We start from the raw sequence: 26,675 nt of genomic DNA, 5'->3' as shown, positions 1-26,675 counted from the left end.
CCCCGATCAGGATTCAGTCTAAACCACATCACCAAGACTGCCCTCATTGCCACTACTGATGACATTCGTGAATGAGCAGGACACAGTGGAACACATCATTATCAACCTCTAAGATGCTTTCAACACCATCTCCCACCCCATCCTCATCCAATGCAAAATGTCAATGGAATGCATGAACCCGCACTATGTTGGATCATCCCCTTCTTACCTGGAAGCAAACTGTCAGCCGGGCGCCTTACTCGTCCTCTGCTTTCAATATGATCTGTGGCATCCCAGAAGGCTCTTTGCTCAGTCCTACACCCTTCGACGTCTATATGGCCTAGCTCTCCAGCATCACCTCTTTCCATGGACTTAAAATCAATTCATGCTCTGATGAGATTCAGCTCATTCTCTCCCTCTCCAATGACACTTCCAACACCCAAATGAAGTTCACCTACTGCATCCGCAGATACATCCAATCACCTCAAAGAGCTCCACTGGCTCTCCATACGCAAACGCGCCCTCTTTGAACTCCTAACTACATCTACAGAGAAATACACAAGCAAGACCCGGCATACCTGACCAGCCACATCAAGTTCTCAAGTTCCATACATTCACCAGACACCTCCACTCTACCAAACTCCTGCTCACTCATATTACTTGCTTCCAAAGAGCCAGAGTTCACACCTTTTTCTAACTGGCCCCTAAAGCCTGGAACGACCCCTTACACATTAGAGTCACTAGCTCTACCTTAAAATTTCACAAAAAAATTGAAATCCTGGATTTTCCAGTAGGACCCAGTCAGTGCAGCACCTTTCCTTCTTAGACACTAGAAATTCAACTGAGTTGTTTGAGGTAGTGTTAGACAGACGTCTTTGGCAAAGCTCAATCTTGTGGAGTTTGTAGAGACTCCATTGATGTATTTAAGTACAGTGACACAGGTCCACTGAACTGTACTGGGCCAGTGGTGTAGAGTATGTAGGGGACATCCACTCAGGTGTAGGAGTTCAGTGTTGTGGGTAAAGTGAGAATTCTTTGAGATGTTGAAGGCCAATGGTGGGGATATGAGGAGGCTCCATTGAGGTCTGGGGACCCGTAATATGGGGGTAATGATATGGGCAAAAGAACAGCCTCCACTTAAGTGTATAAGGCGTACGTTAAGCGGAAGAAGAGATACTCCATCGAGGGTTAGAAACCTAGTGATATGAGTAAAGACTGAGAGTCCACTTAAGTGTACAAGGTCACCAAGTTGGGGAATAAGGGAAACTACAGTTAAGCATGTGGGCCACTGACAGAGCCATTGAAAGTAGTTCTATTGAGGAACATGGGCACAGTGATGTGAACAAAGCAAGCAATTACACTGATTTGTACAAGGACAGTGATGAGGGTGTTCACACTGAGGTCAATGACATAAAGCAGCGTTTCCCAACCTGTGGTCCGTGGACCCCCAGGGGTCCGTAACACATTTCCAGGGGGTGCGCAGGCCTGGGCCGACAGGAAGGCACTTCTCCAGCCAGGGCCTCTACAGAAACCTGTGTGTTTTTATATTTGTTAGTTCATTAGTGCAGTAGCTTTAAAAGCACTGCAAATTTCCTTGTAAGCGTTCAAACACAGATAAAAGCGTCAAGATAACTCTGTTGATTAATATACATGCTGGAGAGATGGGAGTTTTGCCTAGTGGCAGTTTTGACACACCGGAGGTATCACAGATGGTTAATATGCCTGCTGCAAAGATTGTGTATCATGCAAAGCATGTGCATAGCACAGTGGGTTACCGCTTTTGTCACAGAGATTCTTTTGTTACTGTGCAATTCATAAGTTACAATCGTAATCCAGCACATTGAGCTATAAACTGCCTTCAAAGAACTATGTGGAACAAATTAGAAAGTTATGTTTTTTCCCAGTCTTTCATTATCCTTATGCTGCTAAAATGGTTTGCTAGCATAGGAATACACTATTATTAAAGTCAACGCTAGCCACTGTGTTATGCTCTGAACCCTCAGTTTGTGTTTCTCCAGACCAAGCACTCATAGAAAATGCCTACTAGCATGGAGGACATGGGAATCCTGCACCTTGTAGCCACCTGTAATGTGTTCCGACACCCTACACTGGTATGAGAGGTGTTATAAATCAAATGAAATACATGTGACAGAGAGGCTATGGGGAGATGAGAGGCCTTTATGGTTTTACTTCCTTTCCCTACTACATATCGTATGAAAAAGCTTTATCAGATCTTATGTACCTAAAAAATAAAAACAAAAATCGCTTGGAAAATGTAGACTATGACTTGAGGCTTAAGCTTTCTTAAATAAAACTAAACATTGAAAGGTTAGTTGCAGAGATGCATTACCAACCTTCCCATTAAAGATTTTCAATATTGTATATTTTTTCAATATAAAATAATTATATTTTTACTAATTTGAGTATTTGTTTTGTGTGTACTTGTTTGTGTATTTTTTGCGAATTACTGTTTTAATGTTTGAAATTTAAATTGTACAAATTGCGTGGGGGGTCCCTTGCTTCCAGTAGTGATTCAGTGAAGGACCTCAGGAGTCAAAAGGTTGGGAACCACTGGCTTAAAGACTCAGGACACTCCATAGGAATTCATGTGGGGAATAGTAGGAGGCTCCGTTGAGTTGCCTGGTGCATTTGGCAAGGAGCGAGACCACCCTTGGAAGGTTTTGAGGCTAATAGTGAAGAGATAGATTGAGCCTCAATTGAGATGCAAGAGACTTGTTAGGCAGGCAATAACTGAGCTCCCTAGGTGGACAGAGATCAACACCACTAGGATTCACTGGAACTAATGCAGATTGTTCATGGTTTGGGGTATCGTTCTCAAACTTAGGCCCGTATTTATACTCCGTTTGCGCCGAATTAGCGTCGTTTTTTTCGACGCAAATTCGGCGCAAAACTAACGCCATATTTATACTTTGGCGTTAGACGCGTCTAGCGCCAAAGTATGGGCAAATAGCGTCATTTTTTTGCGTGAACGCCTTCCTTGCGTTAATGAGATGCAAGGAAGGCGTTCCCGTCTAAAAAAATGACGGCGACGCAAATGCGTCGTATTTATACTCCCGGGCAAAAATCACGCCCGGGAGTTGGCGGGTCAAATAACCCCGCATTTGCGCCACTTTTTAACGCCTGGGTCAGGGTAGGCGTTAAGGGGCCTGTGGGCTTAAAATGAGCCCACAGGTGCCCTCCCCTGCCCCCAGGGACCCCCCCTGCTACCCCTGCCCACCCCAGGAGGACACCCAAGGATGGAGGGACCCACCCCAGGGACATTCAGGTAAGTTCAGGTAAGTATAATTTTTTATATTTTTTAATTTTTTTGGGTGGCATAGGGGGGCCTTATTTGTGCCCCCCTACATGCCACTATGCCCAATGACCATGCCCAGGGGACATAAGTCCCCTGGGCATGGCCATTGGGCAAGGGGGCATGACTCCTGTCTTTACTAAGACAGGAGTCATTTAAATGGCGTCTGGGCGTCGAACAAAATGGCGCAAATCGGGTTGAGGCGATTTTTTTGCCTCAACCTGACTTGCCCCATTTTAAGACGCCCTAACGCCATTTTCCCCCTACGCCGGCGCTGCCTGATCTACGTGGTTTTTTTCCACGCACACCAGGCAGCGCCGGTCTGCTAGCGCCGGCTAACGCCATTCCATAAATACGGCGCCCGCATGGCGCTTCAGAATGGCGTTAGACGGCGCTAAATTTTTTGACGCTAAACTGCGTTAGCGCAGTTTAGCGTCAAAAAGTATAAATATGGGCCTTATTGTTTTGTGTCCCTCTTACTCTTTTTTATCTGTGGTTGTTTAATAGAGCACTTTCTATCACTGACCTTGCTATCACGCACTGTGACCCAACTTGGAAGTCCATAGCCAAGCCATGCCCAGATGGTAGAGACAGAAAGAAATACCATTATAACTCAATCTATAGGAGTGGCGTTGTGGTTACACTATCAGTGACTTTAAAATACCTGAGCAATGGGTCAAATCAAGGGTGAAAACGACAGGAAATTTAGCTACAGTATGTAAGGACTGCGGAGCACAAAAAGATGACATTTTAGTACGGAACACATCATTAAAGTGGCCTAACTTTACTATTGTGCTAGTTCCGGATGCCTCGTCTGTAATATTGCATGAAGTTAGGGAGGTGTCATCTGTAGTATTGTGTCCTGCCCTTGGGGCTTCTTCGGGAATATTGTGTTTTATTCTGTGAGTCTGGACAGGAGTCTTGTGTGCCCTTTTCTGAATTGTTGTGCACAGTTCTGGAAGATTCGTTGTGCAGTTCTGCAGGACCTCATCAGAAGTTTCATGAAAAACTCCATAGGACACAACCTATGTACAGTTGGAGACTACTTCACTTGAAAGATAAATGTGCTTTCGACAAAGTTTATGATGGCCGAAAAAATAGTTTGAGGTATGATGAGCAAGACCAACGCCAAACCTGAATAATTTAAATTTGGATATATTCTAATAAGCAATGTCGAGGTTCATTGACGTGAGACAGTCAGATATTTAATAGGAGCTAGTAGAGGGAAATGTTATTCCTCAGTGTGTATCTACTCTTAGAACTAGAAGTTGCAGTATGAGACATGGCTGGATGGAGAGCTTAGATGTATCAAGAAAAACACATTTTTAGGTAGAACGTAGAGAATCCAGGAAACAGCCCAGGGCAGATGCAAAAGAGCAACAGTACAGAGTCGTAGGCAAGGATAAATCTGGGGACCATGCAAGGTCTTTGTGGCAACAGCAGACAGGCACATGTGCCTGCCCTGAAGTCATTTTCTGTCGTCAGATTGTATGTTGCAAATGTTAAAGTTTCTGCCCAGAGTTATCTTGTTTTGCAACTCTACAGTTTTAGTGGGTGCCCTCTCCTCCTTGTGCCCAGACAGCGAGCCCTCCGCTCCCACCAGTATTCTCTCTGGATTTCTTTGTACAGTGTCAGAGCCGTCAGGCTATTCAGCTTTGACAAGGTACCCCTGGCAGCCGGCACTGCAGGCTTCAGACGAGGGGTAATTGCTGTTACTGAAAGGACAGAGCACAATGGGCTTGTGTCTCATTGACAAAAAATATCCACCTGCATGGTCAGGCTGAAGACGTTCCCGGCTTGTAGCCGTATCACAAATATATCATAATAAAAGACATTCTTCTTGTGAACTTGATGAGTGAATTCCAATGCTCACTGGCTGGTATGTCGATCGATCCAGGATTCTGCCCCCTCTGGCGGGTCGCGTTGGTGACCAGCTGCAGGGGGACTCTGGTCCTGATGAGTGAATCGTGACAAGGCAGTCATTGTGCCCATTCTCTCCAAATGTGTGAAGCGGGACTCTTTTCTCTCAGTGTGTGAAATAGGACACATTTCTCTTGGTTTTTGACACCTGCCCCTCTCAGTACGTTAGAGCGGGTTCAAATTCCCCTTAGGTAGTTGAAGGAGGTTCCATTTTCTCAGTGTTTGAGTTGGGGTCCTTCCCCCTTATTGGGTGAAATGAGAATTATTTTTAATGTTTGATGAACGGGCCATTCAAAAAGTGAGGAGTGAATTCCATTTACCTGTCTGGATGAATTATGACAGCCCTTACGCAATATATGCTTTGGGCTTCCTTTTAATCAATGTGTAAAGTGCTCTCCTCCCCTTAATTAGTGAAGCGTTCCAGTGGTGGAAAAAGATACAAAACATACAAAGTGCAGGCGCTGCTGAATGTATACTTGTGGAGCAAATAGTGCTGGAACACGGTCAGCGCTTTTAGCGACTGGTCCACATCATAGATGCGGCTGAAAAATAGCTGCCAGAGCTGGAATCTGAGTGGATTCCTCACTCTCTTCCAGCACTTCACCCATTCAAGCAATATGTGAAATTGAAGCACTTACCTCATCTTGGACCCTCAGGCTGAAATTACCCTCGCCTACTGGAGTGGAATATTTGGAGGAAGAAATCATGTGAAAGTCTGAGGATTCTGAGACATTTCATGCTACGCGCCATCCCCTCCACCTCTCTGAGTTATGAACTTAGGGGCAATATTACAAATTATCCGAATCAGGACGGCTGGAATTAACAATTTTGGCAAGGATCTTCGCACCTGAATCAGCTATTGTGAATTATTCCACCAAGAATGGGGAACCGGTTTAACCGGATAAAAATCTGAATGCAGATACTCATTGCAGCTGGACTAACTTGCATTTCCCACCTGCTTCTGAGGGGGTAGAAATGGGAGCAGGAAGCAGTAGCTAGCAAGGATGCCATGGACCTTGAGCAAGCAAGGAAAATGACCCTTTGACTGTTGGTGGTTTACTAAATACAGCAATTATCAGAGTTCAATGGCCTTCGTGCCACTTGACCTGCTGCACCAATGGTACCTAGGCTCCGGGCAGGAAAGCACTGGACCAAGGGGTTGGCAAGGAATCTAGGACCGGGCAGGCTGGAGTCAGACTGGTGGAAGCCATTGATGTTCTCATGTGCCTTAGTAGGGCTAAAGCATGGGGCAGCCTGCGCTTATGCCCATCTTCCCTGCCCGAACCAAGCAAGTGTGCCAACCAGCTTTTCAGGATGATACAATCGGGTCTGGTGCTCCCAATATCGGCCCTCCTGGATATGGGTACACCAGGCCACTATCGGATAGTGCGCCTCCACGTACAAATGCTGCTCCAGCACTTAGGATTATTGGATACTGTGGTGATTTTATAGACAGGAACCTGCGTGCAGTCTGAACCTTTGCAGAACATTCTAATAAACACAGGATACAGCTTTGTCTTTGGCGCTGGTAGGAGAGGTTGGTCCTGCCAAACACATACCAACCTTGTTTGCATTATAGTGCTAATGTGATTCCCCTTGAGGAAGCTGGAGTGTTTGATTTATTATCAGTGTTCACCAACTGACTTTTTCCATACCCTATAAAAATGAGTTACTGTGATGTGTGAAGGGTCGTAGGGAATGTTCTGCGGACACAGGTGAGCACGCAGACTGGTTTTGCATCATAAGTGGTGGCGTTGAAGGCGAGGTTTAGAACTAATATATCTAACTTAATTAATGAAATAACTGGCAGTCGCTGCCTCCTTCGGTGGAATCTCATGGCCATAATAAGGTGAGGAATATTCAAGATGGCGCCCAGAAAGCCTGTGGTTAGCTGCAGGGACCTGACACACAGTAGGTGAATGAAAGGTTCCTTGCTGCTCTGGGCCACGAGTGTATGTGAGTCACGGGTGTGTACTGTAAACCAGCCTTTTGTGAGAGTGGGAAAAAAGTGTGTCTTCCGTACGTGTCTATTCAGCTGTGAGGTTTTTCCACTAGTGGTTGCGCACATCTCCTTCCTCTCCGCATGCAACTACTGGTCATGTAAACAAGGCACCGGGATACTTGAGATGTAAACGAAGCTCATGCAAGCCCATCCTTCTTCACAAGTATCAGTTCCCCAGGAGAAGAGACTGCCACAATACACCCAACTCACCCCATTAGTGGGTGACACACAGAATATAATTCAATAATTTTGAAAGAAGGGACATGTGGTTTTCAAAAACACACGGCGTTGCACTGTATTATATACCCTTAATTTCAGGGGCGGCTCCTCCATTAGGGCGGAGGTACGTTGGTCCCCCTGCCAGCAGCGGCAGCTGCAAAACCTTTACAAGGAAGCAATAATAAACTGAGTTTATTATCATATCCTTGTAAAGGGGTGGGGCCACGGGGTGACGAGCATTGAGGTAGAATGCACAGCACTCCTCCTTTGAGCACATGTGTGTTTGGCTGGCCGTCCCGGGCCAGCCAAACATGCGCTGTAGGCTCTCTCCAGCCCAGCAACACAGTTGCTGGGCTGGAGAGAGCCTGCACAGGCTCCCTGTCTGCCTGGGAGCGCCCTTGCTGGGTGCTCCCAGCCAATCCTGATGCTGCATTGAGCAGCGTCAGGAATGGCAGAAGTGCAAGCTGGGAGCCTGCACTCAAGGACGGAGGAGCGGATGGAAAGGTGTGGCGGTGAGCAAGGTAAGTGTTTAATTATTATTTTTATTACTTTAATTTTATTTAATTTTTACTCCCCTCTTGCTTCCCCAGCATGCCACCCCGTGATTTCCGCGTGCTTTAAGCCGTAACTGCTTGATTTAAAAAAAAATATCTTATCATATCTACAGTAATGGTCACCAACTTCTTACAGTTCCACGCTGTCATAAAGAGCATCTGCTATTTATTGTCTACATGCTTATGTGTGAAATTACCATGGCTTAAGTGTGCTTATCTGTGACATTCCAGGGCTTATGTGTGAAAGTGAGTGAAACTTAATTGCAATTAAAACCATGCAGAAAAATCCCTGTATTAGATATCAAACCACACAAGAAGCGCTAAAGTAAGTGCTACTTTTTTTTCAAATGTACTTGCAATGAGACAACATATTGCCATTTAATTTAAAATTACCTGTGTCTGCAGAGAGCAGGGGCTACCCTCGTCAGCCACATACAACAGTGTACACTGTCCGAAGTTTAACTATGGCAGCTGTTAATCTTTTTTTACCCTTTGCCTGTCCTAGCTGCAGACACTAGTAGCAGCTAAATGCTGAGTTTCAGAGGCTTTCTCAGCATGCTGACAAAATGGCTTTTAAAGAACATAAAGAACTGCTCTGAGAGGAGAGGGGAGCACCTCTCTACATTGCGTGACAAAAAGTTCCAGTGCGGGAATGCGGTAATGATCAATGATTTGCATTAGACTGACGCGTGATGCGTGGCTTTTGGCGGGGCTATGCCCAATTTACTGGCAGCGCGCGAATTGAAAGGCCGAATCAGCTATGCTGAGTTTGTAACCTGTGACGTGCACATTGGGGCGCAGCTTTTCAGCAGCTGCATTAAGCCCCTTACAAGTGTGCTAAGTAAAGGTTGCTGTCTACTTGTCCTGTAACCCAACAGTACCTCAATAAAGGAAGCAGTTAGGTAAGTGCCAGCTGCACATGCAGAGAGAAGCAGCGGTAAAGGCAGGGTCTTAAGGCAAGCAAGAGAGCCATGAGCTGTGGGCGTTACCTCGTCCGAGTGCCCCGAAATTTTCTCCTCCAGTCGGTTCAGCATCCGCTCGATGGCATACATGCGCCTGTTCAGCTCGGACATCTAAGACAGAGGGCAGAGAAAGTAGGAGTACCGAGACAGAACCCCAAATCACCACCCTAGGACCAACACCTGCGTCGTAGCGAAACTATCACTGCAAGCAGGAGCACCGCCACCTCCCCAGACCACAATCACAGACACCTGCATTAGCACCCGAAGCAGTTTAAGAATTTGTTGTTTGCTTTTTTATAAAACAAAGGAGGAAATAAAAAAGAACACACATGGTGTGCTTAAAACAATCTGAATTAAGTTAATTTACTGAATCCAGGGACAAATTGGGATCAATCACACAACAGGAGAGAAAGAGCCAAAAAAAGAGGACAGCAGCTGTAATTCACCCGTGAAGGCAAACACTGAGAGACAGCCCAAGTGTGGAAAACAAGTTTTAGGGATTGAAATGATTAATAAAATGTTACCAGTAAATTGCCATTTATTTAACCCCAAAGACATTGTCCAGTCACAATATGCTTAACTGCCCAAAGGGCTTTGGGAGCAATTTTTGGCATGTTAGGGAGATATGGGGTAATTGAAATGCACCTCCATGCCAGGTTGATGTGCTGGTGTCAATTTTGGGGGAGTTCCTTTTGATATCAGCAATACAGAGTGTTTAACTGTGAGAGAATCACTTGGGTACAAGAAGACATGGGCTGTCTGCAGTGGTGCACTTTAAGGCTGTGCATGAAACACCTTTAGAAAAGACAGAAACACTGTACAAGGACTCTGATGTGAGGATGTGATGAGTACCACCTGGTTCATGTTCATTTCCTACGAGCCCTGGCAAATCCAACAGGTCTTACCTTGGCAAGCTGGTGCCATGGTTATTTTATTTCTTTGTCATGGTAAGAATATGCCATAATTATGAAAAAAAAATGAAAAAAAAAAATATGGCTAAAGGTTTAAGCCATACACTTGCAATAAAAAAAGAAACATTAAAAAAAAATAGCCATTGCATATAATATTCAATAGACCAGTGCAGGTGCTTCCTACCAAACATATGTATTTAGAACAGGTATACAAACCTTGTTTAGTGTTAATGCACTTCACAGGAAAATATGACTTATTGGTACAAATAAAAAAATAGTATTGACTTTGAATTACTGTAACCTTAAGACATAGTTTAAACACACAAGGAAAACTAAAAAAGAAGTAAAAAAGATAAAGGCTAGAAAAAAAATACAATTTTAAACTATTGGCCCACTTCCACTGGCATTAATTGCACTTATTTTAAGGTCAATATGCACGAAGAATAGACAAAACATTGTCACTCATTGCACTTAAAGAACCAATGGCTGAACTAGACTAACCCGTTCCCTATGCTGTGTGCTATGGTGGGCAGAGGAAAATATGAATGTCAGTTAAAAAGAGCAAATTATAGTTGAGAAGGCCTGAACCCCCTCTTCGTATGTATATAGGTATGTTTTTCATTAACTTTTTGATTACATGAGGTTTAGAGGCTCTATATTTGCGTCAAGGCAGACTTAAAATAGAAGTGAGCTAGTCATGTGCTTATGCTACCTGGGAATAAAGCTAAGTACAAAAAATTATTGGAGCCTTCAAAATTTATGGATGATGTGATTTTAATGGCAGTATTTATTGTTGCAGTGTTGGTAGCACGTTTCTCAGTTATGAGGATTATATGTCAAAATATAATTGACAAAATACGATCTGACATAAATATTGGGTCTAAAATGTTATCTAAAAAATATCGTCTCAGGGAGGTAGATTTTATATTGACATCCGGTCATTTGTTACTTTACCTCCACACTGTGACAATTTGTCAGGCTTCGGATTCTATAAACTCTGTCCTGTAGCCATGGGAACCTTGCAATTTGGGGCAAATTTGATTAACCAGTTGATTGCAGTGGCTTGGCCCTCACTGTGCTCAGAGATTTGATTAAAGTTATGTGCCCCTTTCTCCATTAATTCAACAGGCTTCCTTCCGCATGCATGGCCTCAGACTTCTGTGCAGACTCATTATTCAGTGTTTATGTGAAAAAACCTCTTTTTATGGGCACAATTTCTTTACTAAGTTTGGCCTAACGTATATTTATGTTATCTATTTAGCACCATTGTTTCTTAGATTCAGGTCTTTACGATTCCACTAGGAACCAAAATTACCTTGCCTGATTGTACTTAGACAAAGAACATTTAACCACTATCTTTTTTTGACGTTATAGGTCTAGCTTAGGTACTCTTGGTTAGTTCCCTACAATTATAGAGTCCTCAATTACCTCCTGAAAATGCAGCAACTAGGTGCTGGATGTAATAAGAAGGAGTGCCTGAAACGGAAATACCTACACACATATCTGCAGTGTGTAGATATTTGAGATAGTATATGGGGTTGCAACACTTATCACCAGGAGTGTCAGTGCTATGTCTGCTTGGTCTTTTATAACATTTAGGACTTCGTTGATGCATCCTTGTGCCACATGGATCTCCACCCCCTCCCGTTTTAGATGGGCCTGAAAAGAAGAACTGTTTAGGAAACCACCAAGATCTAAGGCAAAAGCAGCCTCTCCTAAAAAGGTGTGTTGACGTTTGAGCTAAACCTAAATAGTTTAAATGACATTTTAAATGGATGGATGTTGGTGCTTTGCCACTCTTGTTCGTTCCATTGTTCTGCTGCAGGTAACGGGGCCCTCCCCATGACTTGGCAATCCATTACTCTAAAACCTCCTCAACAAAAATAACCAAAAATACTATAACCCATCCCCTTGTCTTAGCCCACTGTTCATGGTCTAACCCTTCTCCACTCCAAACTGGGATGCCGAATTTAAGTCTACTAAGATTGTAATCTACGACTCCTCAGAACTCCTTCAGCTCTCTATCTCTCTTTGTTTGCTGGTCTAGTCAGGCATGCATGAATTATCTTGGTTCCGGCTTGTGGATCTGAAATAAAGACAAACAAAGACCCTCCCTGCTGCAATATCCTCTGGGATGGTTTCTTCTTCTTCCTGCTGTGGGACTGTACAGTTTGCTGATGGGTTCTGGTCCTGCCATGGGAATGCAAGCACTGCTCTTCCTCAGGGTGTCAACCATACTACTCTGGAAGGTATATTCTGCTCTCTTGCTATCTGAAGAGTAAGCAAAAAGAGTGTTCTCATTGGTATGTAATCAGGTCATAGGCAAGCACTCCACGACTAGTCTAAGGTCTTGTTCTTCTTTTCAGAGTAGTAGGAGCTAGGTTCTGATAAAGATAGACAGTGTGTTTGCGATATGACACCTTCCCTTTGTCTTACGCAATCGTCATCAACTTGGGACGTGTACCCTGGCAAGGACCCTCAGTTGTATATAGTGAGTATGATCAAATCTAAGGCCAGGATGTTTGCAAAGCCCCAGATGTGGCAACAACATATCTATACTGTACCTTTGTATATCTTATCCTTCATCTACGATGACATAGGCCCTCATTCTGACCTTGGCGGTCTTTTCGCAAGACCGCTGAGTTACCGCCGCGGTGAAGACCGCCGACCGCGGCGGTGTGCCGCTGTGCGCATTCTGACCGCTGGGAGCGTTCCGCCGGAAAACCGCCAGCAGCCACACTGGCGGTCGGCGGGAAAGTGGAGACTGGTCAACCTCCACCGCCACGCCAGCAGAACACCGCCCACAGAATTACGACCCACATTTCTGTGTGGCGGTCTTCTGTTGGCGGTCTTCTGTTGGCGGTCACGTCCCTATGGCTCCCGTCGCCTCCCGGAGGACCAACGCACAAGGTAAGTTGATCGTCCGTGAGGGGAGGGGGTGGGGGGGTGTTGTGTGATGTGGGCGTGCATGGGGGTGTGCGTGTGAGTGTGTAGAGTGGGTGTGTGAGTGCGTGTATGCGGGCGGGGGGTGCTGCTGTGTCTATGGGTAATGTGTGCTGTTCGGCAGGTGCGCATGTCGGCATGTATGTGTGCGGGTATGTGTCCCCGTTGTGTATGTGTGTGTAGGGGGCGTGTATATGTGCATGTTGGGGGTGTGTGCATGTCGGGGTACATGTATGTGCATGTCGGGGTGGGGGTGGGGAGGGGGTTCGTACCACCTCTGGGGGGTGGCAGGGGGGTGGAGGGTGTGGGGGGAGGACTCGGGTGGGTAGTGGGGGGTGGGGGAGACCCCTATCAGTGCCAGGGAAGGAATTCCCTGGCCCCGATAGTGCTTACCGCCATGGTTCGCACGGCGGTTCCCGCCCGCAAGAAACCGCGGCGGTAGGCAGGGTCATAATACCCTTGGCGGTCTTGGGACGACCGCCGGGCCGGAGTGCGCAAACTCCAGCCCCGCGGTCATGACCGCCGCGGCGGTCGGAGTGGAGAAGTAGCGGTCGGTCGCGGCGGGGACCGCCGCGGTCAGAATGCCATTTTTAATACCGCCGGTCTGTTCGCGGTCCGACCGCCGTCTCTCCGCCGACCGCCAGGGTCAGAATGAGGGCCATTGTCTTTTTTCAGACACTGGCCCTTCTCAATATATTTTCCAGATCTTCTTGTTCCAGTTAGAGCTTTATGTTTTGCTTTTGCAGTGTCCCCACCTCTCTTCACTTCACAGTTGGTGTTGTTCTTCCAAATAATATTCCACTGTCTTTTCAGGATCATCTACTATGGACCCTAGGGACACAATGAGTCCCCTTTAACATTGTGAAGAAGATCATAAATTCATATCTCATGACTCCCTTCTCTGTCTTTGTCTCCCTTGAGGAACTGCTGCATACGCATGGTGATTGCCATCATAGCTGGGTCCCCCGAGAGCATACACTTCTAGAGTACTCGCTTTATCTGGAACTTTATCCTTTTTTAGAGCGGCAAGCATGTCCTTCTTAGAGGGTTTTTTATAATTTCTTGTTGCATATCAGTCCACAGGGTTGGCAGATGTTAGGAACTATCTCGCCAAATTCTCAGTTTAGTTGTTCAGGATCACCTCCCAGCTAACATGCACTTCTTTTGTTACAGAGTGTGTCATGGCATCCTTTAGAACTCAAATGATCACTTGAGAGAGCTAGTGATCATAGCCACCTTCCAGACTGAGGTGTCATATCTCCAAATTTCGGCTCCAGTGTGGCTCACCTTGTATTCCCTTTAACTCTGCAGGAGAAATGAATGCTACGTGTTCATCAAACTAGTTATCTTATCATCTTAGGTTTTGACCTCTCCCACAGTGCCAGATCATAAAGAACATTTTAGCACCAGCCAGAGCAAAGGCATCATTCTACATCTGGGGACTACTCATCTCTGTACCTCAGACTACTTTTCCTCTTGTTTCACCACTCTTACTGGCTACAATCTTTAGTTCTCTCCTTGTAGGTTCACTTGCCATGCCCCTCCTTCCAGACATATTTACTGCACTCCAACCCCACCCTCCAGGGGGCTGTTCTGCAAGGTTTCAGATTACTAGAGGTGGAAGGATGGTGCCCCACTTACCCTTCTTAGGAAGTGCTATTAACTTTGGAGAGTGGGTCGGTATTGTGCCCTCATCATCCTATTGCTGCCACCTTTGCCACATTGGTTAGTGCTTTGGTTTTGGAGTGCCCATCACTCCATGACTGTGTGAGGGAGCTCCTGATCGGCTTCTCAGTTGGACTTTTGACTTCCTGGCTGGCTATGGAGCTGCTTCATTCTTCCGCAGCATCTTCAAATCACTTAGTCTATCTCTCCACAGACCCCAGTCCTCTGGGCCAACTTCGACCAGCCTCTCCCGGTTATGTCACCCTGTGTGCAGGTGCCTCAATCATTAGTGGGCTCTGTTTCAAGGCTTGCAGTCATATCTCCCTCACTGATATTTCTTGGTCCCACAGGGGTGTGACAGTCAACCAACACTGTCTCCGCAAACAACACTGCCAACTCCATCGGTGTCAGGGGGATGCAGAGTTGAACTACTTTTCAAATGAGCTTGGAGGAGCACCATAGAAACATAGGTATACCATTCTAGTCCTAGGCCATACTCTAAAAATCTGCTTTAGAGCAAAACATGTCAATGAGTGAGAAGAATGAAGCTGATCCCTAGTATACGTTTGAGATGGATCAGGAGAAGTGGACAACACATGAACGTAGAACAAGGCATCTTGCCTTTCTCATCGTAACATTTAAATAAGAATTAGAAAGAAGAAAGAATCTCCGAAAACACTTATATAGGATGCACTACTGTAGGATTAAATATTTTCCTAAATAAACCAGTTTCCTCTGCTAATCTAGACTATTCCTAGTGAGTGCTGCTTGACAGTCATCTATTTGTTTACCCTTTGTGGACAGATAATGGTGAGGTGTGTTTACATGAGAGACAATAAACAGCCTTTGTATGCAACAAGGGATTCATGCTGTGCTTTGACCCAGGCTCAGCAGAGCTAGAAATATCAGTTGGAGAAATGACAAGAATTTTGGCCAACATCTGCATGGGTTAAAAACACACCATTAAGCATTACAACTTGCTTATATAGATGTAATGCACCTTTCTGCAGCCTCTGCAGTGTAGGGGAAGCAACAATTAAGGGGGTACTCCATTTAGCCCAAGACCAATGAATTTCTGTGAGTTATAGGAGACTCAGAGGCACCTCATCAAATTTGCAGTGGAGGGACATCATTTTGCGTCATGCCACTGCTTATTCGTCATTTTGAACCCAATGGCAGTGGAATTGTTGAGAAAGTGGATCTGATCCACAGACACCTGAAGATAATATCCAACGAATCAAAGCACAAAATATTCAGTGTCTCGAATCCAGTATGTAACTTAGGGTATTGTAGTAACTCGGAGTGTATTCGGAGTACTACGCACCTTTTGCTGGAATTTTACAGGGCAAAGAACCGAGAAGACAACAGAAAAACACCATGGTTTGTTTGCAGTGTGGATGAGGGTGTAATATAACACCACAAACCCAGATCCAAGACAAATCAAACAGGTAACCGTACAGTAGTAGGTGACTCTACAGGCCACACGTGACACAAACCTTCACACATTTTTGCCACGAGAGGTACATTTACAAACATGATGTGGGAGCAGGCACAGGCCTTGTATGCAGAGCAGCTATGCTCTGTGTCTATCTACCAAGCTGAGCATGGTGATAAAGGGCTTTCGGGAAAGCTGGATTACAACAGAGACAGTTTGGAGTGCACTAATTCAAAATGTGAGAGAAGAAAGATACCCTCTGGGCAGGATAGGCTTCCAGCCAGCAAAGAGAACAGAATGATGCATACATTTCTAAATAGTGAACATGTGAACAAATCTTTTGCTGGATGTATAATCTCCTTTGGGTATGTTGCTTTTTGGCCCTATCAGGACTCCTTAAGAACACAGCCTATTTACCCATTTTTCAGTAAATCTATTAAAATGGGGATCGTTGCATTAAATTCCGACTGACCGACGGTGTTAGTATAAAATAAATATTAGAAATCATAGTGGAGGTGTCTTATTTTGTACCTCACTGAGAAGCTCAAGTGGTGGGGAAGCCTTCATTTAAGAAACACCTGCACATGTGAGAAGCAGGTGGTTTTCTATTACACAGAGTTACTGCCTTATAGTTATAGAATAGGATTAATGTCATCGGGTATGGTAGTCCAATTGTTCCAGTGGAAGCAAACCAAAAGTACATCTCTAAGCATACATTAAATCACCAAAAGAAAGATCCTGATTTCAAACATGATCTCCTTCTGACACGAAGGAAACAGACACCTCATATGAGCACTCCTTATGTGAATGCAGTGGCTCAAGTGAAGTCTGTCCATGCACAGGAATTAGGGTCTAGCTCCCAGGACTGTAAAGCTGTATGGTTGCTTTGAATAAATCTTGCCTAACTCTACTTGGAGTCAACACGGAAGCTCTTTGGCAGAGTGGCTGAGTCTGCTTAGCACTTGCCTCAGTGAGGCCTTCCGTCAATGCCCGCGGCCTTTCACCTCCTTGAAAACCCTAGCTAATGAAAGGCAAGAGAATAAAAGCTCTAGTCTCCGCACCGCTGCTGATCACACTCAACAACAAACACGCGCCTTCGGCAGCGGCTTCGCACTCAAGCACGTCCGGCGCCTCCCCATTGTCTCATGGTCAGCTAATTAGGATGTTCACATCTTCTCACCATCGAGCGGGCACGTCCACCCCAAAGAACAAAACAAACATTGCAAATTTAATATAAAATGTCCACTTCACACATCACAAGTTCTTAATTAGCCGTTCGTAATAGAAGCGTCATTCTCTGCGCCGTTCTGGCAGGCAGGAAGAAATCAATGAAGTCATTCGTGTTTAGATGTGGAAGTTGCCTGAGGCGGACATGGAGAGATGAAACAGAAAGGCAGGCATCACCTACCTTAGAGAAAATAATACAGGCGCCGTGACTCAGGAAACCAGGGGGCAAGACTTCAGAGCTTAGAGGAGTGACATACCACGTCACTCAGGAAACAAGCTAGCCATTATCTCTGCGCCATAGGGTCAACGTACGCACACAAGTATCACAGAACCCATGTTCGTGATTAATAGTGCTGTAGCATCATCATCGTCAAGGGTGCACCGTGCCTGAATCTGGACAGGGCAAACTGGACAGTGGCTGTACTCACTGATGACCCGACCGCCGTCTTAATCATCTAATTCTTTTATCCAAGGTTATGGTGTTCCCTGACACAAAATGGTGGAATCGGCTTTGCAGCTTAATGTTGGCGTTCAAGGAGGCTACAATAGTATTCATTTCTTCCTCCATACACATCACGGGGTCAGAATGTGCTCCTAAAGGGCTTTCTTTTTTTCTGGAGAACAGATCACTGATTCTTCAGTCTCAATGTGGTGAGGTGAGTTCTTTTTTGTAAAGTTAGAGATTAACATCAGAATCAGGACATCTGTGTTCGGCTCAAGCTGAGACAATTGTGATTCATCCAGATTTAAATTCCATTAAAAGTAGACCAGGCAGTCTGGAAGAAGTCACAGGCAGTCTGGAAGAAGTCACAGGCAGTCTGGAAGAACTCACAGGCAGTCTGGAAGAAGTCACAGGCAGTCTGGAAGAACTCACAGGCAGTCTGGAAGAACTCACAGGCAGTTAGGGCAGTCAGAACACTACTTTAGTGTTGTAAGTTTAGGTCTGAGCTATAACACCCATATCACTATTGCTGGTAATAATGGTTGTACATAGCGGTTCTACATCTGTTGCTGGTGCAACAATTGTATATAAATAATGAATAGCAAAGTTCAGGGGCACAACCTTTGTGGTACACTAACTGACTATTGATGGGTCCAAATAAAAAACACCCAAACGTACTCTAGACTTAATACTCATTCAGAGGCTAGGCTCATTGGACCTAACTGAGGAATAGTGCAGAGCTAAGACCTCTACATCAGAGTGCAGCCCTTTGCATCCCCAATGAATTGTGCACTATTCTGCCTCTTCAAGACAGTGAGGGTTTCCAGGACCAAACTGCAACCTCCAAGTCAAAAGTTACCTTCAATTGCCAACAACAATTAAACACAACAAACTCTTGCACCAGCTTCCACCCGGACTCACAGAAGAAGGAAACCATAGTTCCATGGTCATCACTTGCATCTGCAACACAAGAACTAGGAACAGAAGATACTGGACAAAGGAATCACTGGAACTGGAGCACTCTGGGCCAGGAAGCCACATTATCAGAAGGGACTGGAACACAGACAAACTGATGCTAGTATCAACAGGAGAAGTCCCTTACAAAATCATGCCCCAGGAGACACTACGAGAAGAGGTGGTCAAGGCTAGGGATACAATGGACCAGGAAGTACCTAATCATGGAGACAGCAGGGAATAACCATAGCACAAAACAGAATGCATGGAGAGGCACATGAACACAAAGGCCCAGTTCAGAAAAGATTTGGAGTTGGAAATCATGGTTTGAGCTGACACAGACCTGAAAAATGGGGAGAAGGCAATGAAGAGGTCAGAAGGATGAACAATATGGAAACCAGCACATAAGGGAGTCACTCACAATAGAAAGATGGGAACAACATGGATAGTTTGGATATGAATACAAAGAGTCAAGTAAACAGCAAAAAGAACAGCACTGTCGCTGAAAGAAACTATGATCCTGATTTGCAGTTTAGCGGACAGGTTGCTTCGTCACAAACATGATGAATATTCTGTCTGCTTAATAACACTTGCATTATATCCAATGGCACTTGCATTAAGGTGGATAGGATATCTGCCTTATTATAAAAGACAAACATTGCACACTGAAGACTCAAGCAAAGCTCTACAACAATAGCGTGGAACATTTAAAGACCCATCACTAGACAGAGGCTCAAATGCCCAACGACAGACAATACCAAAACTTGCACAGATTTGATGGAGGACTGTGAGTCCCAATATCTCTTCAACAAAGAAAACTACAGCACATCTCCTATTTAAATCGGTTAGATAGAAGGTCAAAAGATCACAAACAATATCTCACCTTCCCAAGGAGCATGAATGCATGAGAAACACTAATGCTACAGCCCATGCAGACATATTCCTATAGGGGAACGAGCTGATGAGTCATCCCACTCCTCCTATGGAGGATCTTAAGTTGGAAAATTGAAAATCTGGCATGTCCCTGTAAAAACCTAACAGAACCAAGATGCCAAGAAATTAGACAATGCTGATCTAAGTGAAAATTACATAACATAAACTCAAGGCGGTCTGCTGAATTATTTTCAGTCTGATCAATAACAAAGCAGAGGCACTCTTGCTTCTAAAAATGTGACTACAACCACAGTTTCCATGACTCGTAGACATAGATTAATAAGCATTGACAAATCCTAAAGGTCTGGGCCTGTATTCTCATAGGTTTATGAACGCTAAACCCTTTTTGAGATTCACAAACCAACGCAAATTGGTATTTACGTTGGTTTGTGAGGCAAAGTAGCTCAAAGCTGCGTGAAATGCTGCTTTCCATTACTTTGCGTCAAGGGGGCATTACATGGGTGGTACATGGGCATACCCATGCTACCACCCATGCTTTTTGACACTAAACCCTATTCTCAAACATCAATAGAAAGGGTTTAGCACCATAAATTAACGCAGCTGAAAATCAGGTGATAAACAGAGAAATGTTTTCATTTCTCAGTGCTTTTCCGACTTTGCATGTGTGCTGCACTGTACAGCACACAACCAAAGTAGGAATAGCATTTCCACTTGTCTACGCATAGTATTTTGTACAGGAAGAATTCTCTTCCTGTACAAAACCTGTGCTAGACTCACACACACACACCCTAGCACTATGGCACTAAGGTGTGTGTGTGGCGTATGGCGGCTAAAATCACCGCCAGCGTGAGGGAAAGGGGAGTAGAGTGCCATTTCTATGTGAATATGGGCCTCTCCTGCTCTCTCCCTGTCACACAATGCAGCATAGCAACTTTGGGGGCTGCGCTGTGTTGCCTGTCACCTGGCAGAATCCGGGTTGTCTGGTGTTGGCTATCAACTTTTGGCTTTGCCAATGCTTACTCTGCTATGACAGGTTTTTGTAAAAATGTATTATAAAAGCTATTACAAAACTGCTACCCATCTTCTGTGTACATACATGCACACTCCTGGGCGCCCCTTAATTAAAAAAAAATAATTATGTGTGTGCATGCATTGACATGAATTATACGGTAGAACTACAACTGGCATTGGAAAGAAGGCTCACAATATTCAGGACAAGCCTTTCAACACAATGTCTGATGTGTTTTTTTTCTGCTGGGGACCACAAAACCATCTCTGGCAAGAACTAACATGACATCCCTGAGCCGTTGGAGAAAACTCCCATTTTGTCAGAGATCCATTTAAAAAAAAAAAAAGAGAGGGTTGTTTTTGGAAATGAAAAATACTGATCAGTCTTCTATGGCGCCAATCCATGGCTTTCCAGTTGGCATTGAAGACTTTTGACAGTGTTCCTGGAGTCTTGTTTGAAGAACTTTCATTAAAAAAAAATCCCCTGTACATAGGGAATTGAAGATAGGACTGGGCAAGGTCTGCAGAGACTGGAGGGACATCCACCATTTGTTGTGGGTATCCCGTTACCACCCAACTCCGCCTTAGACCTACCTCTAGGATATTATTTAGTGTTCAGTGGGCAGGATACTCTGTCAAACACAGAGGATATACGGTATGCTGTATTATAAGTGCCATAGGCTACTGAGTACTTGTAGTGTGACTGGGCTATCTGCCATGCTTGTGGAAGAGAATTCCATACATCACACTATAAATAGGCTAATTCGGCTTAGATTATATTATTTGGGGCCTTGTTTCATGGTTAACAGACCTTTCTACCTTTATAATTAAGTCCACTATTTACAACTGATGACTGTCTGTAAAATGCATATTACTGAGTGGTTTTTAGTCCATCTGGATGTTTTTTTACAATTGGAATGGAGGAGGAGGGTTGTGAGTGTGACAAATGCATGAACATTAAAATCCAGACAGCCACTGATGTGTTGAGGTCACGCAATGTGAGCACACCTTTCAGAGGTTGCAGCAATGAGAGTTCTACTTCTATCTCTCACAAGATTAATTAAAGGCTAGTCACACATGAAGTAAGAAGACACATCACCAATTGGAATACATCTGATATTAGATATCCTCCTAGAACTCCTACCTAGAAATCGCATTTAAGCCCCATTGAACTATGTAACATTACAGTTAGCTGTGCTTTTAAGTACTTTCTATTTCCTAAGATGAGGACTGGGATGGGCGATGCGTTGTTACGATTGTTGTTTGACTGTTGGGTTCTCAGCTCTTGCTCCCTAGCACTACCTCCCTGGGAAGCCTATGACAGCTCACCCTCGTTACCCTGAGTGTCCAGTGCAGTAAGGGCGTACTAGTCCCAGATAAAAAGAGCCGTAGTAGGACAGTCTAGAACACCAGTGGCAAACAGCCTCACCCACCACGATTGGGGGTCAGTAGCCTGTGTCCACACCCCAAATGGGGTCTGACCCAAGCCAATGGTATACTGTAACCAACTGAGTTATTTGACAGCTGTGCTGTCAAAACAGCAGACCGAAAAATGAGGATATTACCTAACTAGACCAAAACCTCCAATAGGCCAGCTGACTGAATTATGTTATGAACTGTGTTGATAACCAAGTAAGCTACCTGGAACAGACTCACAGGAAAATCAATATGAAGAGTTGAATTGGTCCTATATATGCCACTAACTTCCCACACCTGTCCCAACTCACCCAGCACCCACCATCCCAGCAACAGGATTACTGTCATTTAAAACCATCACTATTTCTTTTTGCCAGCTTCACACTGGTTCACCCCTGCGCTCAGTTCTCCATATTCCTCCATTTGTCCCACATATTTGTAACAGTGTGTAAAAGTAGACCAAAGTGGTTATGAGCTGACATATTACTGGGCACAACAGTCTCTTTTATAAATTATTTACATTTAGTTATTCGAATGCGCTATTTAAATCAATGTGCAAGTGCCACAACAGCTGTACTGAGGCATTTCTCTATGTACCCTAACTTACATTTCTTGCTTGCAGCAAGTCAGTATCCATAATATAACTAGGCAACAAGCTGCCCCTCAAATCTCACCTGCACCCCAGAATGGGGACCACTTTCTTGAGATGAAGTCCTGCTCCTGCGTTTGAAGTGGTGGGGGTGATAGGCTGGAAACCTGGGGGCACCTTTAGTCTCCTCCTCTGAAGTGTCCATATCCCCTGAGTACTGGGGCCGGTGCTCGATGCTAGGAAGGGCACCCTTAGTTGGGGCAGTGGTTCGAGCAACCTGCGGCTGCTCTTGGACGGTGTTCGTGTCTTGTGGTGATGCGTGGAAGACAACAAAGAGAAGGGTGGAGAGAAGACATAATGCAATGAAAGAACATAATTAATAGAGAATATACTTAGGCGTTTCTATCAGCGAACGAGGATACTCATAGAATGGGCCGTGCAGCTAAAACCACCACCGAGCAGTGAAAACAGCATCCTCAACACTTGACAGAACTGAAACATGTAAGTCTGTCTCAACCCCACCCATCTGTGGGAGGCACCGGCTTGTCAGGAACGCATATGACTTTGCTGTGGATTGGACCACCACTTCTTGATGAGAAATACTCTTTGAGCGTCTCCTGATTACCCCTTTTGGGAATCCCATGTCACTTACTTATATTATTATTGCTATTATGAAGCTGCTGTTCTCTTCTCCTGTCCTCTCCCACTCAGAGCACGTGATAAGATGTCCAAACAGTGTGTGTGGGTGTGAATGATGCACAGTCTTGAACAGCTGTGATGGAAATGAATGACCTACTGGGATTTCAGCATCGGTTACTGTAATGTGTAGCCTTTCAGTTGTTCTATGCCCTGCATTTCTGTGATGTCATATAGCTTGTCACTCTGTTTCTCTCTCCCCCTCTAGAAAGAGACAGGTAGGGTAATCAGTACTAGGTGTACATTCGAGAGGAGCCACAGGAGATGCTCAAATGCTGACTTTCAAATACCATTAAAGGCCATGAGGCTCCCTCCACGTTTGTAATGGTTGTTCCAGAAAACACATGCTAAGGTGGACAAAGGTAAGAGAGTGAAAACGTACTTGAATGACAACTGGACATAGGCAAAAGTACAATGCAGTGACATCAGCATCACAGTCCCTGTGGACAAACAAGTGTGGGTGTGCTTTAGAATAGCTTTTGCAATTGTAAGGCTTCCCCGTGTTTCCTGTGTTTAGCATAACCCTCAGACAAAGGATCAAAGTAAACCACTGGTTTAGAAATTGTTGAGGTGCAGGGCATCATTTACATGCCCTTCCACGTGTGCTTCAGTATGCTAATGTGACCCTTTCTATAGAACTGCGGCAAGATGGTCAACAATTGTCCATGATCGATGTCTTGGAGAAGTTTGAGCCTCTTTGCGATGTTATTCTCAGTTCCAGAACCTACCAAGTCTGTGGGTGCTGTCTGTACTCCTCCGGCGAGAGTTGACTGTGAGCCGGACCTCGGTGCTGAACTCCTGATCTGGTGGCTCCATGGTATGGCCCTGCTCCTGTAGGATGTGGTGAAACATGGCAGCCAGCTCGGCTTCGGCGATCATGGACTCCTTCTGCAAGGTGTCCTTCCCGGGGCCGCTAAACTCAGAGAACGACTGAAGACAAAGGAAGCATCGAAAAGTCAGCTAGCATTTATGAAAAAATACATATATATATATATATATATATATATATATATATATATATATATATATATATATATATATATATATATATATATATATATATATATATATATATATATATATATATATATATATATATATATATATATATATATATATATATATATATATATATATATATATATATATATATATATAGACACACACACACAATACATGCTCGCGATTGACAGCCAGTCAGGCAGATCTACGATAGCGTTGATTCGGAGCATTCTAAATATGGCATAGTTCAACAGTAAAACTGCAGTGCAGTTTCTGACAGTAGTCCCAACATGCATCAAAGGGCATCGCAAATTGGTTATATAGTCACCAGAGGATGAAGTCTGATTGGCTGTTGATAAACAAAACTGTGCAGTTTGAGAATGGTTCAACCTAGCTGTAAGCAGGGATTTTGCTTTGTTCCCGCGTTGTCATTAATTAGTCAGCAGCGTCACGCCAACCCAGTGGTGGCTTGCTAAGTAATTTCATCAGTGGTGGTTTTAAAAATATCTATTTGTAATTTAAACCCGTTTGACGTTTTACAACAGAGACATCGCTATGGATAGTGTTCCATTGAATAACAAATGGAGGCCATCACTTATTATGCTAGATAGCAGCACACTCCCCTAACCAATGGCGAAGCTGCTTAAGCCAGGCTGGATGACTTTACCGTACACTATTGTACGGAGCCTATATTGCCCAAGCGTAATTTTATCATCATACATTGGCCAGTGTAGAAGCAAGATTACAGATTCCTGAATATGCCATCATGCATTCATCAAATGACAAACGCTCACAACCCCCCTGAAAACATTGCACAATGGTCGAAAGAATTGGTGCCAATCGCTATCATCATGGCTTAACTGAGGGTGAGGAAGCTTCAGCAAGCCCTAATGTCTTCAACATGCTTTAATACATTTGAACCGAAAAAAGAAAAGAAGCGGGAGACAGAGGGGCTAGACCAAAAGAGAGAAAGGATGAGAGCGAGGCTGAGCGCGAGAAGGTGAAAGAGCGAACAGAGTGAGCGAATACAATGTAGTGACTGTTCCAGAGAAGAGTCGCACATATAATACAGAAAAAAACAGAGAAGAAAAGAGAAGTGAGTGAGAAAGATAGGCCGGCTTCCCAAGTACCTTTGCGACATCGTGATCAGCAGGAGTCAAAGAGAACTGCACAGACGGCCGGCGAGACTGCGCCGAATATTCAGAGTCCAGTTCAAAGTCAAAGGGGTGGACAGAGAGTAGGCGCTTTGTCTTTCGCATCTTAGGAGGCAGAGAGAGCAGAATGAAGTAAAGCATATTAAATAAAAAAAAACAATAAATATATATAGCAGAGCACCATCACCACACCTTAGAAACAGAAAGAGGAAGATCAAAGGGAGACATGACACAACCCCCAAGGCTCTGGCTATAGCAGAGCATGAACGGGGGATCACACCCTCACAGACTGTGGCAATAGGAGACACACAGCTAAGTGAAATCTAAGTGAAAAGAACACTGCTATAATGAAGAAATACTACAATGATGAAAAGAAAATAAACAGTTCGTGTTGCCAAAGTTTGCACTTTATAATTGGTTGACAAGGATGAAACTGTTAAAATAAATGCAATAATGATGATTCTATGTCATCAACCTCAACCTCAAAATCAGCCTTTATCATGGGCCCACCACTAAGCCTAACCTTTAAATATACTGTACCAAAACCATAATTTCAACCATCACACCTTTTTTTAGATCTCGCATACCAGAGAGCTTTCTAGCTTTTAGCTGTCTGTCGGTGAAAGGCTCTTGTGGAGCACACCAAACACCTACAGTGGGCTTAGAGCCCACCCATTGCTTACCATTGGCTGGCTTTACTGTCACTCTCATTTGATTGCCTCTTGTGAAATGAGTTGCCTTCCTTTTCTTGTGCTTGTCCAGATCCTGGAGCGTAGCGTCTTTGCCATCCTTTTGACCGGATAACTTTTATACTTCCAGTGCTCACATTCATGGAACTTTATTTTTCTGTCAGCACTCAATGAGAGTGCGTATGTTTTCTAGCTCTCTCCCTCATGTGCTGCTTCACAATCCAAACATCCAAGACTTTACGGTTAAACATCTGCATGGATTCACTGACTGGGTTACATTGTATGTCAACTATAGCCTTGAAATCTGTGTTTCCTTTCACAAAATCATAGCTCATGCTTTGTGGAAAAGTGTCCAGCTAATCCCTATATTAGGTGTGTATTTTTGTAAAAAAAATGTGCACAAAGTTACAACCCAAGTCATTTTTTTTGTGTCTACATAATTTGAAAGATGATAACACTGAATTTCAAAGGGGTAAAGGGGTTCTTTAAATTTAAAACTGAAGGGTTTTCCACCTTACGTTGTACCTATCTGGAAAGGATAAGCCCGCCACCTTCTTTTAAATGCACACAGTTGTCCTTATTACTTCCAAACTAATTGCCACCTGACAAGCATATCTTATGGTCATTATGGCTAAGATATACTAGATTTTAAGATGGTACTGATTTAGCATGCAGAGATCATCAAAACAGCCCAGGGACCC

General features: G+C 44.3%; 1 protein-coding gene across 7 annotated transcripts in view; it reads right to left on the bottom strand.

The window, feature by feature from the left end:
• MLPH (melanophilin) overlaps nt 1-26,675 on the bottom strand; it is a 368,118-nt gene that overhangs the window by 91,739 nt on the left and 249,704 nt on the right. For 4 of the 7 annotated variants that reach the window (XM_069225566.1, XM_069225571.1, XM_069225567.1 and 1 more), the window contains 4 exons: nt 25,262-25,390; nt 23,858-24,059; nt 22,519-22,739; nt 8,977-9,060 (listed from right to left, as the gene is read on the bottom strand). In XM_069225566.1, the coding sequence (XP_069081667.1) occupies nt 8,977-9,060; nt 22,519-22,739; nt 23,858-24,059; nt 25,262-25,390 (636 nt within the window). The remainder of the gene's footprint in view (nt 1-8,976; nt 9,061-22,518; nt 22,740-23,857; nt 24,060-25,261; nt 25,391-26,675) is intronic. The other 3 variants (XM_069225569.1, XM_069225570.1, XM_069225568.1) reach the window with 2 other exon arrangements.

The sequence above is a fragment of the Pleurodeles waltl genome, chromosome 3_1 (assembly GCF_031143425.1).
Source record: "Pleurodeles waltl isolate 20211129_DDA chromosome 3_1, aPleWal1.hap1.20221129, whole genome shotgun sequence".
In the NCBI taxonomy this organism is placed as follows: Eukaryota; Metazoa; Chordata; class Amphibia; order Caudata; family Salamandridae; genus Pleurodeles; species Pleurodeles waltl.
The sequence above is the reverse complement of the archived record's forward strand: the minus strand, read 5'-3'. Positions and strand labels throughout refer to the sequence as shown.